Source organism: Xiphophorus hellerii, chromosome 16 (genome assembly GCF_003331165.1).
Source record: "Xiphophorus hellerii strain 12219 chromosome 16, Xiphophorus_hellerii-4.1, whole genome shotgun sequence".
NCBI lineage: Eukaryota > Metazoa > Chordata > Actinopteri > Cyprinodontiformes > Poeciliidae > Xiphophorus > Xiphophorus hellerii.
The window spans coordinates 26,021,184-26,033,236 of record NC_045687.1 but is presented as its reverse complement, the minus strand read 5'-3'; the positions used below and the strand labels follow the sequence as shown (position 1 = coordinate 26,033,236).

Genomic DNA, 12,053 nt, shown 5'->3' with positions numbered 1-12,053 from the left:
TTACAACCTGAAACGAAAACATTAGCCTCTTAACACACTTTTTGTTGTTTTCTGTCTTATCAGATAAGGTCCAAATAAGACTCTTATCTGTACCTTACCAGATATTTAGATATTTGAACATAACATTTGAGAACCCCTGAGCAAGGTGTTTGAAACTAGAACCAAATTAAAACTCTGGTGTTCCAACAGAGTATAAACAAAAAATACCTTCCACTGTATGTCTCCATTGAAGAGCTCAGCTTTTGCGATGTCTACTCGATTCCAGGCCACAGCCAGTTTTAGCTCCTCTGTGTACTCACTGGCCATACTGGTTAAACGTTTACTAGCTTAACACAAACACAGTAGACAAACAACAATATCAGAGTGACAGAAATTATAAAAAATATATTGCCTTAGTTTTGCATAATCATTTTCAGGGGTGTCAAACTCCAGTCCTCAAGGGCCGGTGTCCTGCAACTTTTAGATGTGCCTCTGCTGCACCACACCTGAATAGAATAAGGCAAGGCTCTGGAGAACTGATCTACACAAGGAGGAGGTAATTAAGCCATTTCACTCCAGTGAATGTACTGTACATTCCAGTGAATGTACTGATGTACCTGTGGCACGTCTAAAAACTGCAGGACACCGGCCCTTGAGGACTAAAGGACTGGATTTGACACTTGTGATTTAAGTGATAGAATACATGAGAACTATCATCTTTAAAATAATCTTCATTCAACATAAAATTAAAAACAAAGTTTGTAATCTTTATAAAATTAGATTGCAGTGAATTTCAGACCATGCTAAGGATTCTACCAAAAGCATTTTTCCCCACACTAGTTCATGACAGTGGATGTGGTCGCTTGGCAGCCTAGCTGGGTTGTTCCTGGTAAGATTGGTAAATTATCCAGATTTGAACAAAATTATATCACATTGGTGATTTCTTCATCAAGTGATAGATCAGTATAGACAATATGTGACCAACATTGTCAAAATTAATTGCAACATATGTTACACGAGGCTGTAATGGAATAATATGGAGTAATAAAGTAATAATTGGTATTGATTTAAAATAAATATTGGTGTTGATAATAATTGTATGGTAATCTGTAGAGGTTGTACTCTGGTGCTGGTGCCCTGTGATGGGTAAATCATGAAAATCTCAAAAATAATACTGGTCCAACGGAAAAATAAAACAAGTGTGATTTATTGAACAGAAGGCATTTCTCTTCAAAGACTGTTATTTAATGGCTTGATTTTAATCAGACTGATCTGTTTTGCAAGAGGATTATGTTGGCATAAATGAGTGAAGCTCTTCTAATTATTACATTTTTTGCATTCTTTGAAGTAGCTACAAGGTGAGGTGGAGTAGCAACCATTTTCATTTACTTTTATTGATTAATCACAGGCCTATTAATAGCTAGAGTTATTTTAAACATCTAAATTTTAGTTTCCCTTATCTAAATTGTACCAAAATCAATTCTGCTTATTGCTTTGTATTATCCACCAGGGACTTACTCTTACCTTTTGGATCAGGTTTTAAAAAATGTATTTAGTGTTGAATACAGATAAGGCCATTATAATTGAGAATTTTATACAAATCCTGAAAAATACAGAAATTGATAACCTTATAACACATTATGTAATAGCACCACAATATGTAGTAATGTAATATAATAAAAACATTGTTAAAACGGCATTATTGGTGCAAAATGTAATAAAATCCTTGAGTGCATTTTACAATACTTTCTGGCACAATTATAATAACATTAAAAGATTTTGAGCCAATTATTCCAAATTGTGAAGGTAACACTTTTTTAGAAATATGATATTGCATTAATTAACTGGTGCATCAGTTAATAAACAATTGCAAATTGTTTGTGTTCATTCTAATCATTATACAATTGAAACCAAATATTTACATAGACTGAATAAAAAGACAAAAAAAAAATTCTCACTGTCTGAAGTAAAATCTTACCAAACCCCTCATGCTTTACGTCAGTTGGAATTACCAAAATTTTTGTATTTGCTCAATGCTAGAAAACTTGATGAGAACATTTTTAGAATTGTTTTTGTAATTTTCCTCAATTTCAAAGGTTTACATACATTTGGTTAGTATTTGGGATACTGTTTTTTAAAATGTATGTTAATTTGGTGCCCTTTCATAAGATTAATTTAGATAAATCTTTTTCTTCTCTTTTCAATGCCTTTCAAGATATGGTGTTACAGCCGATTTTTCACATATCTGAAAGAGATTTCAAATACTTGGGCATCTTTATTAGTTCTGACTTATTCTCATCTTACTACTCCTCCCTCGTTATGAAAATTAAGAATGATTTGTTGAAAAGATCCCTTTTATCTACATCACTTCTCAGTAGGGTTAATACAATATAAATTTATATTCTTCCTAGCTTAAACTTGTTCCAAAGTCTCTCCTGGTACATCTGTTCTAGGTGCCTCCAAATCCAAGACCATGGACGTCAGCCAGAAAAGGGTAGAGGACTTTCTCCTTGTCGGGGAGGATGTCCTGCCCCAAGAGGAGGAATTTAAGTATCTCAAATGAGGGATACTTAAAAATATATACATTGTATATATTTGTATACAGTATATACAGTGCCTTGAACTTTTCAACCTTTTGCCACTTTTCAGGCTTCAAACATAAAGATCTAATTTTTTTATTATTTTGTGAAGAATCAACAAGTGGGACACAATTGTGAGGTGGAACAAAATTCATTGAATATTTTAAACTTTTTTAACAAATAAAAAACTGCAAAGTGGGGCGTGCAATATTATTTGACCCCCTTGAGTTAATACTTTGTAGCACCACCTTTTGCTGCAATTACAGCTGCAAGTCGCTTGTGGTATGTCTCTATCAGGTTTGCACATCAAGAGACTGAAATTCTTGCCCATTCTTCTTTGCAAAACAGCTCGAGTTCAGTGAGGCTGAATGGAGAGCGCTTGTGAACAGCAGTTTTCAGCTCTTTCCACAGATTTGAGATTTTAATTGAGGTCTGGACTTTGACTTGGCCAATCTAACACCTGGATACGTTTATTTGTGAACCATTACATTGTAGATTTTGCTTTATGTTTGGGATCATTGTCTTGTTGGAAGATAAATCTTCCTCCCAGTCTCAGGTCTTTTGCAGAGTCCAACAGGTTTTCTTCCAGAATGGTCCTGTATTTGACTCCATCCATCTTCCCATCAATTTTAACTATCTTCCCTGTCCCTGTTGACAACTTTGTCACGTGGTGTGAGCTGAACCACCTGCAGCTCAATGTGACAAAGACCAAGGAAGTGGTGGTGGATCTGAGGAGGAGGATCAGGACACTGGTGACCGCTGTTACCATCCAGGGGGTCAGTGTGGACATTGTGGAGAACTATAAATATCTGGGTGTCCACATTGATAAAAAACTGGACTGGGTCAAGAACACTGATGCTGTGTACAGGAAGGGCCAAACTGTCCTCTACTTTCTGAGGCGGCTGAGGTCATTCAACATCTCCCGGACTTTGCTTGGGATGTTTTATGACTCAGTGGTCGCCAGTGCCATCCCGTATGCTGTGATGTGCTGGGGCAGCAGGCTGAAGGTGGAGGACACCAGTAGACTGAACAAACTGATCCGGAAGGTCAGTAACATCGTTGGAGTGGAGCTGGACCATGACAGTGATGTTAGAAAGAAGGATCCTGTCCAAGATGCAGGTCATCTTGGACAACAAGTCTCATCCAATCCATGACATGCTGCCTGGATACAGGAACACCTTCAGCCAGAGACTCATTTTGCCAAAGTGCACCACAGAGCACCATAGAAAGTCATTTCTGCCTGTTGCCATCAGCCTTTACAATGCCCAAGTCTGTGCACAATGCCCAAAGTTTGGACACACTTTCTCATTGAATTCAATGAGAAGGTGTGTCCAAACTTTTGGTCTGTACTGTATATATATATATATATATATATATATATATATGTATGTATATATATATATATATATAAAATATTGCACGCCCTACTTTGCAGTTTTTTATTTGTAAAAAAAGTTTCAACTATCCAATAAATTTCCTTCCACCTCAAGATTGTGTCCCACTTTTTGTTGATTCTTCACAAGATAATAAAAATTTTAGATCTTTATGTTTGAGCCTGAAAAGTGGCAAAAGGTTGAAAAGTTCAGCCCCCTTGAACTTTTCAACCTTTTGCCGAGATGACCTTTTCGCAAGGCACTGTATATACGTATATATGTTCATGGGTCTTTGCATATATAATTTATGTATCTAAAATGATATTGTTGGATAAATATGGAATATATCAAACATGTATATTTTATACTTATTATATATTTTACCAATACATTTTCCCATTTAAATTGTAATAAATTATAGTGAATGTTCATAAATAAGAAATTTATGAAAATTCACATTTCAGGATATATCACATTGACATTATGTACTTATGTTCAATATTCTGCAGTATGTATAAAGTGGCACTCATTTGTATATTTTGCTGTATATAAATATATTACATGGATATATAATATTTTATAATACATGTATCTTCAATATATAATTCAATATATCTACCACATATATTACAAATTTAAAGGGGAAATAATATATTAGAATTTATTACAATAGATTTCCAAATATATTTTGTTTTTATAAGGGATGATGTTGTAATTGATAAACAATCCCCTGAATAATTCCCCATCACTTACCTCTCACCAGGGCTTTGAGGAGAATTGTGTCGAAGTCATCAGAACCCTCCTGCTCTCCATGAAAAACAGTAATGAGGTCTCTCCTTTGATAAATACTCATAGCCTGGACAAACAAAGGTAAACAATCATTGTTTGAAACAATGTAATACTTTATCATTAATGCTTGATGCATTCAGCTAACCCAATAGGCACACCATAAATCCATCCATCCATCCATTTTCTTCCTCTTATCAGGAATCGGATCACGGGGGTAGCAGTTTAACAAGGGAGGCCCAGACTTCCCGCCCCCCAGCCACTTGTTCCAGCTCTTCCGGGGAAATCCCAAGGCATTCCCAGGCCAGCCGGGAAACATAGTCTTCCCTGGGGCCTCCTCCCGGTGGGATGTGCCCGGAACACCTCACCAGGGACAAGGGTGTTAGAAAATGGATGGATGGATGGATAAGCTGAGCTGATGTGTACTAAATGGCATGTGGAATATATATAAGGAAAAGACAAAATATGTTTTACTTATTTTAAATTACGTCAGTTTTGGTCACAGCACTTGTAAAGAAACAAATTATATTCTCTTGACCTCAGAAAATTGACTTATGACTGTTCTGGTTTTGCTATATCTATAGTAACTTTGTGTATATCATGTGTATTCTGTCTCTGTTCTGTCTTCTCCAGCCGAAGACAGTCGTGGCAGATGGACACTTGTCCCGAGCCAGGTTCTGGCTCTGCTGGAGTTTGCAGGATTGCTGTAAAGTTAACACAGTGCGAGCAATTTTCCATTACTGCCACGTGTTACGTTCAGGAGGAGTGAATGCTGTCAATGACTCGATCCAGTCTGCTGTGTTTCCTATTTAAACTACTTTGAATAATTGAGGGAGCTTACTGTACTGTTTGATAGCAAGCATAGATTGAAATACTTTTGTTTGTAAAGTGCCTTGAGACTTTTGTTGTGAATTGGTGCTATATAAATAGAATTGAATTCAGCTACACAAAGGAAATTGGGAGAAACCGAAATGGCTAACAGTCTCTCATGACAAAAATAAATAGAAATGCCAAAGCAAATAGAAATTAGTTAAGCGGCTTTGTTCAAGTTTTTTATGGACTTGTGACAACATATTTCTTTCACTCCTAAATGAGTCATATTTTATTATCCTGCCTTGTCCTGTTTGCCTCACCTGTAATTAACAATTGCATTTGTGACAACACCCATGCTTTCTAAGAAAATACAACATGGACTATCTAGGAACTTACAGTATTGACCAGTTTTTCCAACTCGTCCTCAGCTGGGAAGTGTTTCCGGGCCTTCTCACAAACCCAGTCACAGAACTCTGCGCTGACACTCTTGTCAGCCTCTCCATTTGCTGCTGGAGGGGTAGGGCTGAAGACCATTGCTGATAAGTCAGTGACGAAATCTGCTGCCTTACCAGAACCAGCAAGAACCAACCAGGGCGTTGCTTTTTTGAGGGATGTGTCTATTCTCTGAGCCAGTTAATGAAAAAACACATCAAATTACTACAACAAGGTACTGCAAACAGAGGAGTGTGACAAAGAACAAGCAGGACTAGAATGATCAAAGTATTGTCAAACATTTTCAGTAAAAGTGTTCTAATCCCTGAAACAATATTTGACAGGAGACATTATAATACTTTGAAGAATAAAGCTTAACCCTTACCCAGGCTCTCTTGTGGGGGCCTATGATGAGCTAGATTATTATCAACTAGTGTTTTAACAGTGCATCTAGCTGAGGAGACAAGTGTTTCAAAATGAGAGAAGATTTTAACAATATTTCTGGGAAATCTAAAAATCCCTAATACTTTGTTTTAGGGAATTTTAATCAATCCTTCTAAGTGTTAATTAAAAGAATCAATCCTTCTTTCAAAGACTGTTATTGTTGCTGACTAGTCTAGTCCAGGTTTACTGGCCAAAATATTGTTTTTTTATGCTTGCGTATTTTAGAGGTAAATTAGAAATGAAAATTTTATGTTTTCCCATAATACAGGTCTCATAAATGTTTTAAAAATTCCTGTTCAGACTAAAGATATTCAGTTTTGGACTGGTACATGGACTACCTGAAATGTAGTTCTCCAATCCAATTAATATAACTTATGTGGAGTTTCTAAAATAGTCATGGACTGGTGTAGCTGGATCAAGTTTCAAAGGCATTTTGTCAATGCAGACTCCCATGTTCTTTCACTTTTTTAAGGACAGGTGGGACGAAAACAATATTCATCTGAAAGTAGAATAAGATGCGACATTTTCTTCCCATCAGTTTTTAGTGCCATTTCCAGTACCCTGGGTTTGCAGCCATTGTGTACCCAGTCCTTTATGTACTTTCTATTCCTAGCATCCATAGGACACAGACTTTCTTGTGTAGTTTTTGTCTCTGGTGACCTCCTTCGTTGCTGATAGCTGCAGAGTATGGGCTGAAGTGTCAATGCTGAGAAATGCAATGTGCTGAGAAAGATGGCTGTGTGTGGACAATTCCCCCTGGGTCAAACATATTGGACTTTGTGCAAATATTTTCTAGCACAAAGTTTGTCCTTCCTGCATTTTTAGTCCAGATCAAAAGTAAAAGAACATGTCTTGATGATTTATTCCATTGTTATTGCTGTACCTTTCTTTGGAGTCTGAACGAACTTGCCTTAAGATTTTTTTTTCTCTGAAGAGTTTTTGTGGCGCTAGTGACTCGTATTTTTTGTGACAGTAGGCAGACAGGAAAGAGGCCGAGGAGAGGGGGCGAAGACATGCGGCAACGGTCGCCGGGACTCGAACCTGCAACGTCCGCGTCGAGGACCAAGGCCTCCAAACGTGTGGCGTGCTAACCCCCTGCGCCACCACAGCACGCCTCGAACTTGCCATAAGTTATTATAGAGGTGTGTCGATCGATCGGCCGATTGCCGTGTAAAAGTGTATGATCTGATTTACGTATTTGACTTATGTATAATTTATGGTACTGAGAACCTTACTGCTAAATATTATTTTATTGATTGCAGGTTTTTCAGTTGTTTTTTTGACTGAATAGTTGCTGTATTTTGCCTGCAAGTATTTTGCATGTTCTATGTCTAAATTAGGTGAATTTATTGCCAGATCATGTTTCCATTTTGCCTGATAACATAGCAGTATTTATATCTAAAGCGAAAAATTAACAGCCAATCCTTGTGATCGACAATGATCAGCCCTCATGGGTGATCGGTATCGGAATCGGCAGCAAAAAACCTGATCAGAGCATCTCTAGTTATTAAATATAATAAAACCAACATTAGTTTTATCACCAAAACTAAATACTTTTGATTTTTAGCAATTGGAACTCTTTTCCGCTTTTATTCATTCTCACAAAAGTTGAGATCTACTCAATTTATTTAAAATCTGTTACAATTCCATATTTGGCAAAATATGAAATACCTTTACTTAGCTCTAAAACTGTACACCTCATAAGACCATCTAGATGGGTAAAACTCACAGGACAGTGGAAGGTTCTGGTAACTTAGGTTTTTGACAAAAATGTTCCAGGTCACATATTTGAAAAAACAAACCTTTAGAAACAATCATTTGCAGTATGTAATGCAGTGCTGAATTCATGAATGAGTTTCCTCACCTCCAATATTCTGGTTTCTCCTGAGATAAGCATGCAAATGACAGGAATTTCAATACTGCCACTACCTGTTGTTGGGTGAAGAAAACATAAATATAAAGCTGCATGAAACAGAAAATATTAATTTTTTATGCAGCAAAAAGCTTAACTATCCAGGGAACTGACTCCTTAAGACATTTCATTGTATCTTAGGTATAATCCTCAGCAACAGATACAATAAGTCCTATAGACCTAGTTGAAAAAACTTCAGGAATCAAACTGATTTGTTAGAAAGGATGTTTTCTTTAGTTAAAATCAGAAAAGGTTGGAGGCAATGTCAATAACTAAAACTTGTTTATGTTTCCCTCTTCAAATACATAACAAAGATGGCAAAAGATGATAATCTGTTAAAGATCAAACTTGTCAAGCAATAATATTTTTATGAAGGGGTATTTGGTCAATGACATTTTGGTGACATATAAGTTATATTAGAAAGATTGGCATAAACAGCCAATCTTTGTTGCATAATGCATCATGCAACAACCGGGTGGATTGTCTGTTTCTCTTTCTTGGATCACTTTTCATAGATTTTGTAGACCTCAGAATCCAGCAACAGCCGTTGGAAAGATATCTCATGTCTGATTTATTTCCTAATTACTGTCTCACACAGGAAAAACATAGGCATGATGTGCTAACATGCTGGTAGAGAAGCTTAAAGCAAAGTAGCCCACAGGGTCACTTGACCTTTGAAGCTGTGGTGTCATTGTGCTGAGGATAATTAGAACACAAAAATAAGTTCCCAATTTGATTGACTGGTACATGGACTACCTGAAATGTAGTTCTCCAAATTCCTGCACAGTCAATGTTAACATGTCTAAGCAGTATGTCTATGATTTAAATCAACAACATAAGAATCAGAAATGAGAACAATGAGGTATGAATAGTGTGCATGCTTCTTAGCTGCTTACATGATCATTTGGTTAGCTGATGGTTTTTATACCATAATGTCAATTCCACAGAATTTCATGACACGTACTAAATGAAGTACTGTATGTCAACCTCTTTTATTTGAAAAACTTTATTAAAGACGCAAAAGTCCATCTCACCCCAGATGCCTGTGCGCTGATGGGAAATGTAGTCCTCCAGATTAAGTTGAAAGACTGTCTCTCCACCTCGCTGGCCAATACTCCCATTGTCCACCAAGAGGAATGCTTGGCAGGTGTTGTCCAAACAGTATGTATCATTTGCTGTGTTCTGGACATGGTAACGAGCTGGGAAACTTCCCTTCAGACCAACAACACAAGAATCCAGTGATTACCAAAGCCATTGTTTTCATGCTGCGTTTAATAACATTTGACACTTCACACTCTGCAAAGGAACAAAACACAATAGATTCAGTACCTGGGCGTTGACAAGCTGCTGTCTGTTGTGTACCAGACCCCAAGGTGTCACGCCAATCGCAGTGACTTTTTTCTGGGACACAGTTGAAGCTGCAGCCCCATGGTCTTTCACAGCCTCTCCTACACACCGGGAAACACCCTCTTTCAGCCCCCCTGTCAAAATCCATGCCCCTGGACAAATACAGTTAGTTACAAGGAAGTATGGCTTGACTATAAACATGTAGGAAATATCAAACAAATGTAATCAGTTAAAGGCATTAAAATACGGCATGAGGGCAGAATCATTCAAAAATGTAAATGTTTTTCTGACTGTTGTCTGATAGAATAACATGAGGAAGAAAATTTAAGTTTTGGTGATGTCGTTTAGATTTTTCAGGGATGTACAAAAATACAATTGTACCTAAGGTTATTCACCCCGATTGGAAATTAAGTTTGGTGGCAAAATTTAAACATTGCAGCTCTTTGCACTGAAAAAAATCAAGCAAGAACAAATATAGCTCAGTATGATTAATATTGAAAGTGTTTTCTCCAAGTAAAACACAAAATGTTAGTTTTAAGAACTACTGCAATCTCACAATTGTTAAACCCTTTCATGACAAACATTATTACTTTTTAGAGCGCCCTATTGCTATTATAACCTGCTACAAATTGAATTAATAGTTAGCAACCAGGTTCAAGTAGGTATGAGGGGGCGTTTTTTGTATTTATTTCTGTAGCAAAATGTGATTAAATCAGAGATAGACATGCTAGCAGTCGGATAGCTTGTTCAAAATGTCACATAGCAACAGCCTTCTGGGTGTATATAGAAAATGGATGGATGGACAATAAAATGTGGCAACAATATTTTACATGGAACGTTTATATTTTTGTTCAGTATATTTTGTCATTTGTCTAAAGCATTACATGAATGCAAATTATGCCAAATACAAAGTTTTAATTTCTTTGCACTGCAAGGGGATCTATTTATTCTGTTTCAACTGATGTCACCAAGGAGAGAGAGTGATGTGCAGATTGGGACTGTTGTAAACTAGACAGATTGATAAGTCTTCAAAAGCAAATTTTACTCCAATAGCTACAATTTGTGCTGATCTTGGGCATTTCAATAATTATGTGTGAAGGAGACATTTCCCCTTCAACTTTGAAAAATATTTTGTTTGGACCCCCCCAGAAAAATATTATGTCCCCTGGCAAAGTTTCCATTGCTTTGTGAAAGAATGTATTCCACTTGATTGATGGAATACTCATATTGCTAAAACACCACTCCAGGTTTTCCTGGTACTTTAAAACAGTTTGCATGACCCGTGCATAAGTAACCCTGCCTGGTAGGTTTAGGGTGTGTGTGTGTTCACTGCTAACAAGCAAACATAACTTGTGTCATTAGGTGTTAGAAAGTTCTGGCTTAACTGTGCTACTGCTAGGGATTCAGCTGAAGTACAACAATAGAGATGATTGAACTGCACATGTGTGTAAAGAGTCTTTGCTGGAAGAAAGTAGAAAGGGGGTGGATGTTATTATTTTTCAAAATAAAATACTCCACAAACTGCAATTAAAATGAGAATGTTAACAGACCAGTGAAGTTGCCACAAGCCACACAGGAGAGTGAGAAAAGCTGCATTGTTTGTGAGCCACATGTTAGCCTATCCTTCACCAGATAATCTACCCTCCCCATACCAAATGTGTTAACTTTTGACTTAAAGATAGATTTAAGCTGATGACATAATTTGAATAATTTTAGTTTCAGTTGTCCCTGTTGTCCAGTAGACTTGCACTCTAGAAAAAGAATCCACTGATATCCTGGATTCATTCAAACTAATTTATACTGCAGGTATAACGTGGCACTGGTTTGCTTAGTGTCCATCAATATTTACACTCTTGTTCAAAATGCAAATTTAAAAAGCGTTGTTAAAGGATCCAACATCCATTAAATCCCAACATTTAGGCTGACTCGTCTGGTCCTAGAATAATACATTGAGCATGACATAACTGCCAGTCCTCCTCTGACCAGGCAACACAATTTTGAATAAAAAATAAATGTATTATTAATCAAAGTTTCCATGTTAAACATAAGCTGGATCCATGCAGCGTGATGCCTTCTTACCTGTACTCTGTGCAGCCCTAACCAGCCCTTTTCTTAGGATATCTCTCACCCACGGCTTAATCTTCTCATGTCCCTCACCTCCCACCACTGACACCACGAGGTTGGGGGAGGGTAAGCCCCAATGTTCTGTCATCAGAGTGTAGATGACCTGTGGAGGTGTGTCACATGATAGCCGCAGAAACTGAAAAAAACAGAATAGTTTTAACCCACTATTGGATGAAGTAAATCTCTCATGTAAAAAAAAAAAGGGAAACAAACTTCAACCCAGGACTAATTCTGAGAATGAGTTCTAATTGTCTGTGATGGATT

The 12,053-nt window shown here is 37.0% G+C and overlaps 1 protein-coding gene across 1 annotated transcript in view; it reads right to left on the bottom strand.

Annotated features, from left to right (window-relative positions):
- Nucleotides 1-12,053, bottom strand: part of trpm4a (transient receptor potential cation channel, subfamily M, member 4a) — a 59,851-nt gene that overhangs the window by 38,915 nt on the left and 8,883 nt on the right. The window contains exons 4-10 of the mRNA XM_032586581.1: nt 11,745-11,925; nt 9,648-9,817; nt 9,353-9,530; nt 8,271-8,335; nt 5,927-6,154; nt 4,685-4,787; nt 208-326 (exon numbers count right to left, since the gene is read on the bottom strand). Coding sequence (XP_032442472.1) covers nt 208-326; nt 4,685-4,787; nt 5,927-6,154; nt 8,271-8,335; nt 9,353-9,530; nt 9,648-9,817; nt 11,745-11,925 — 1,044 coding nt within the window. The remainder of the gene's footprint in view (nt 1-207; nt 327-4,684; nt 4,788-5,926; nt 6,155-8,270; nt 8,336-9,352; nt 9,531-9,647; nt 9,818-11,744; nt 11,926-12,053) is intronic.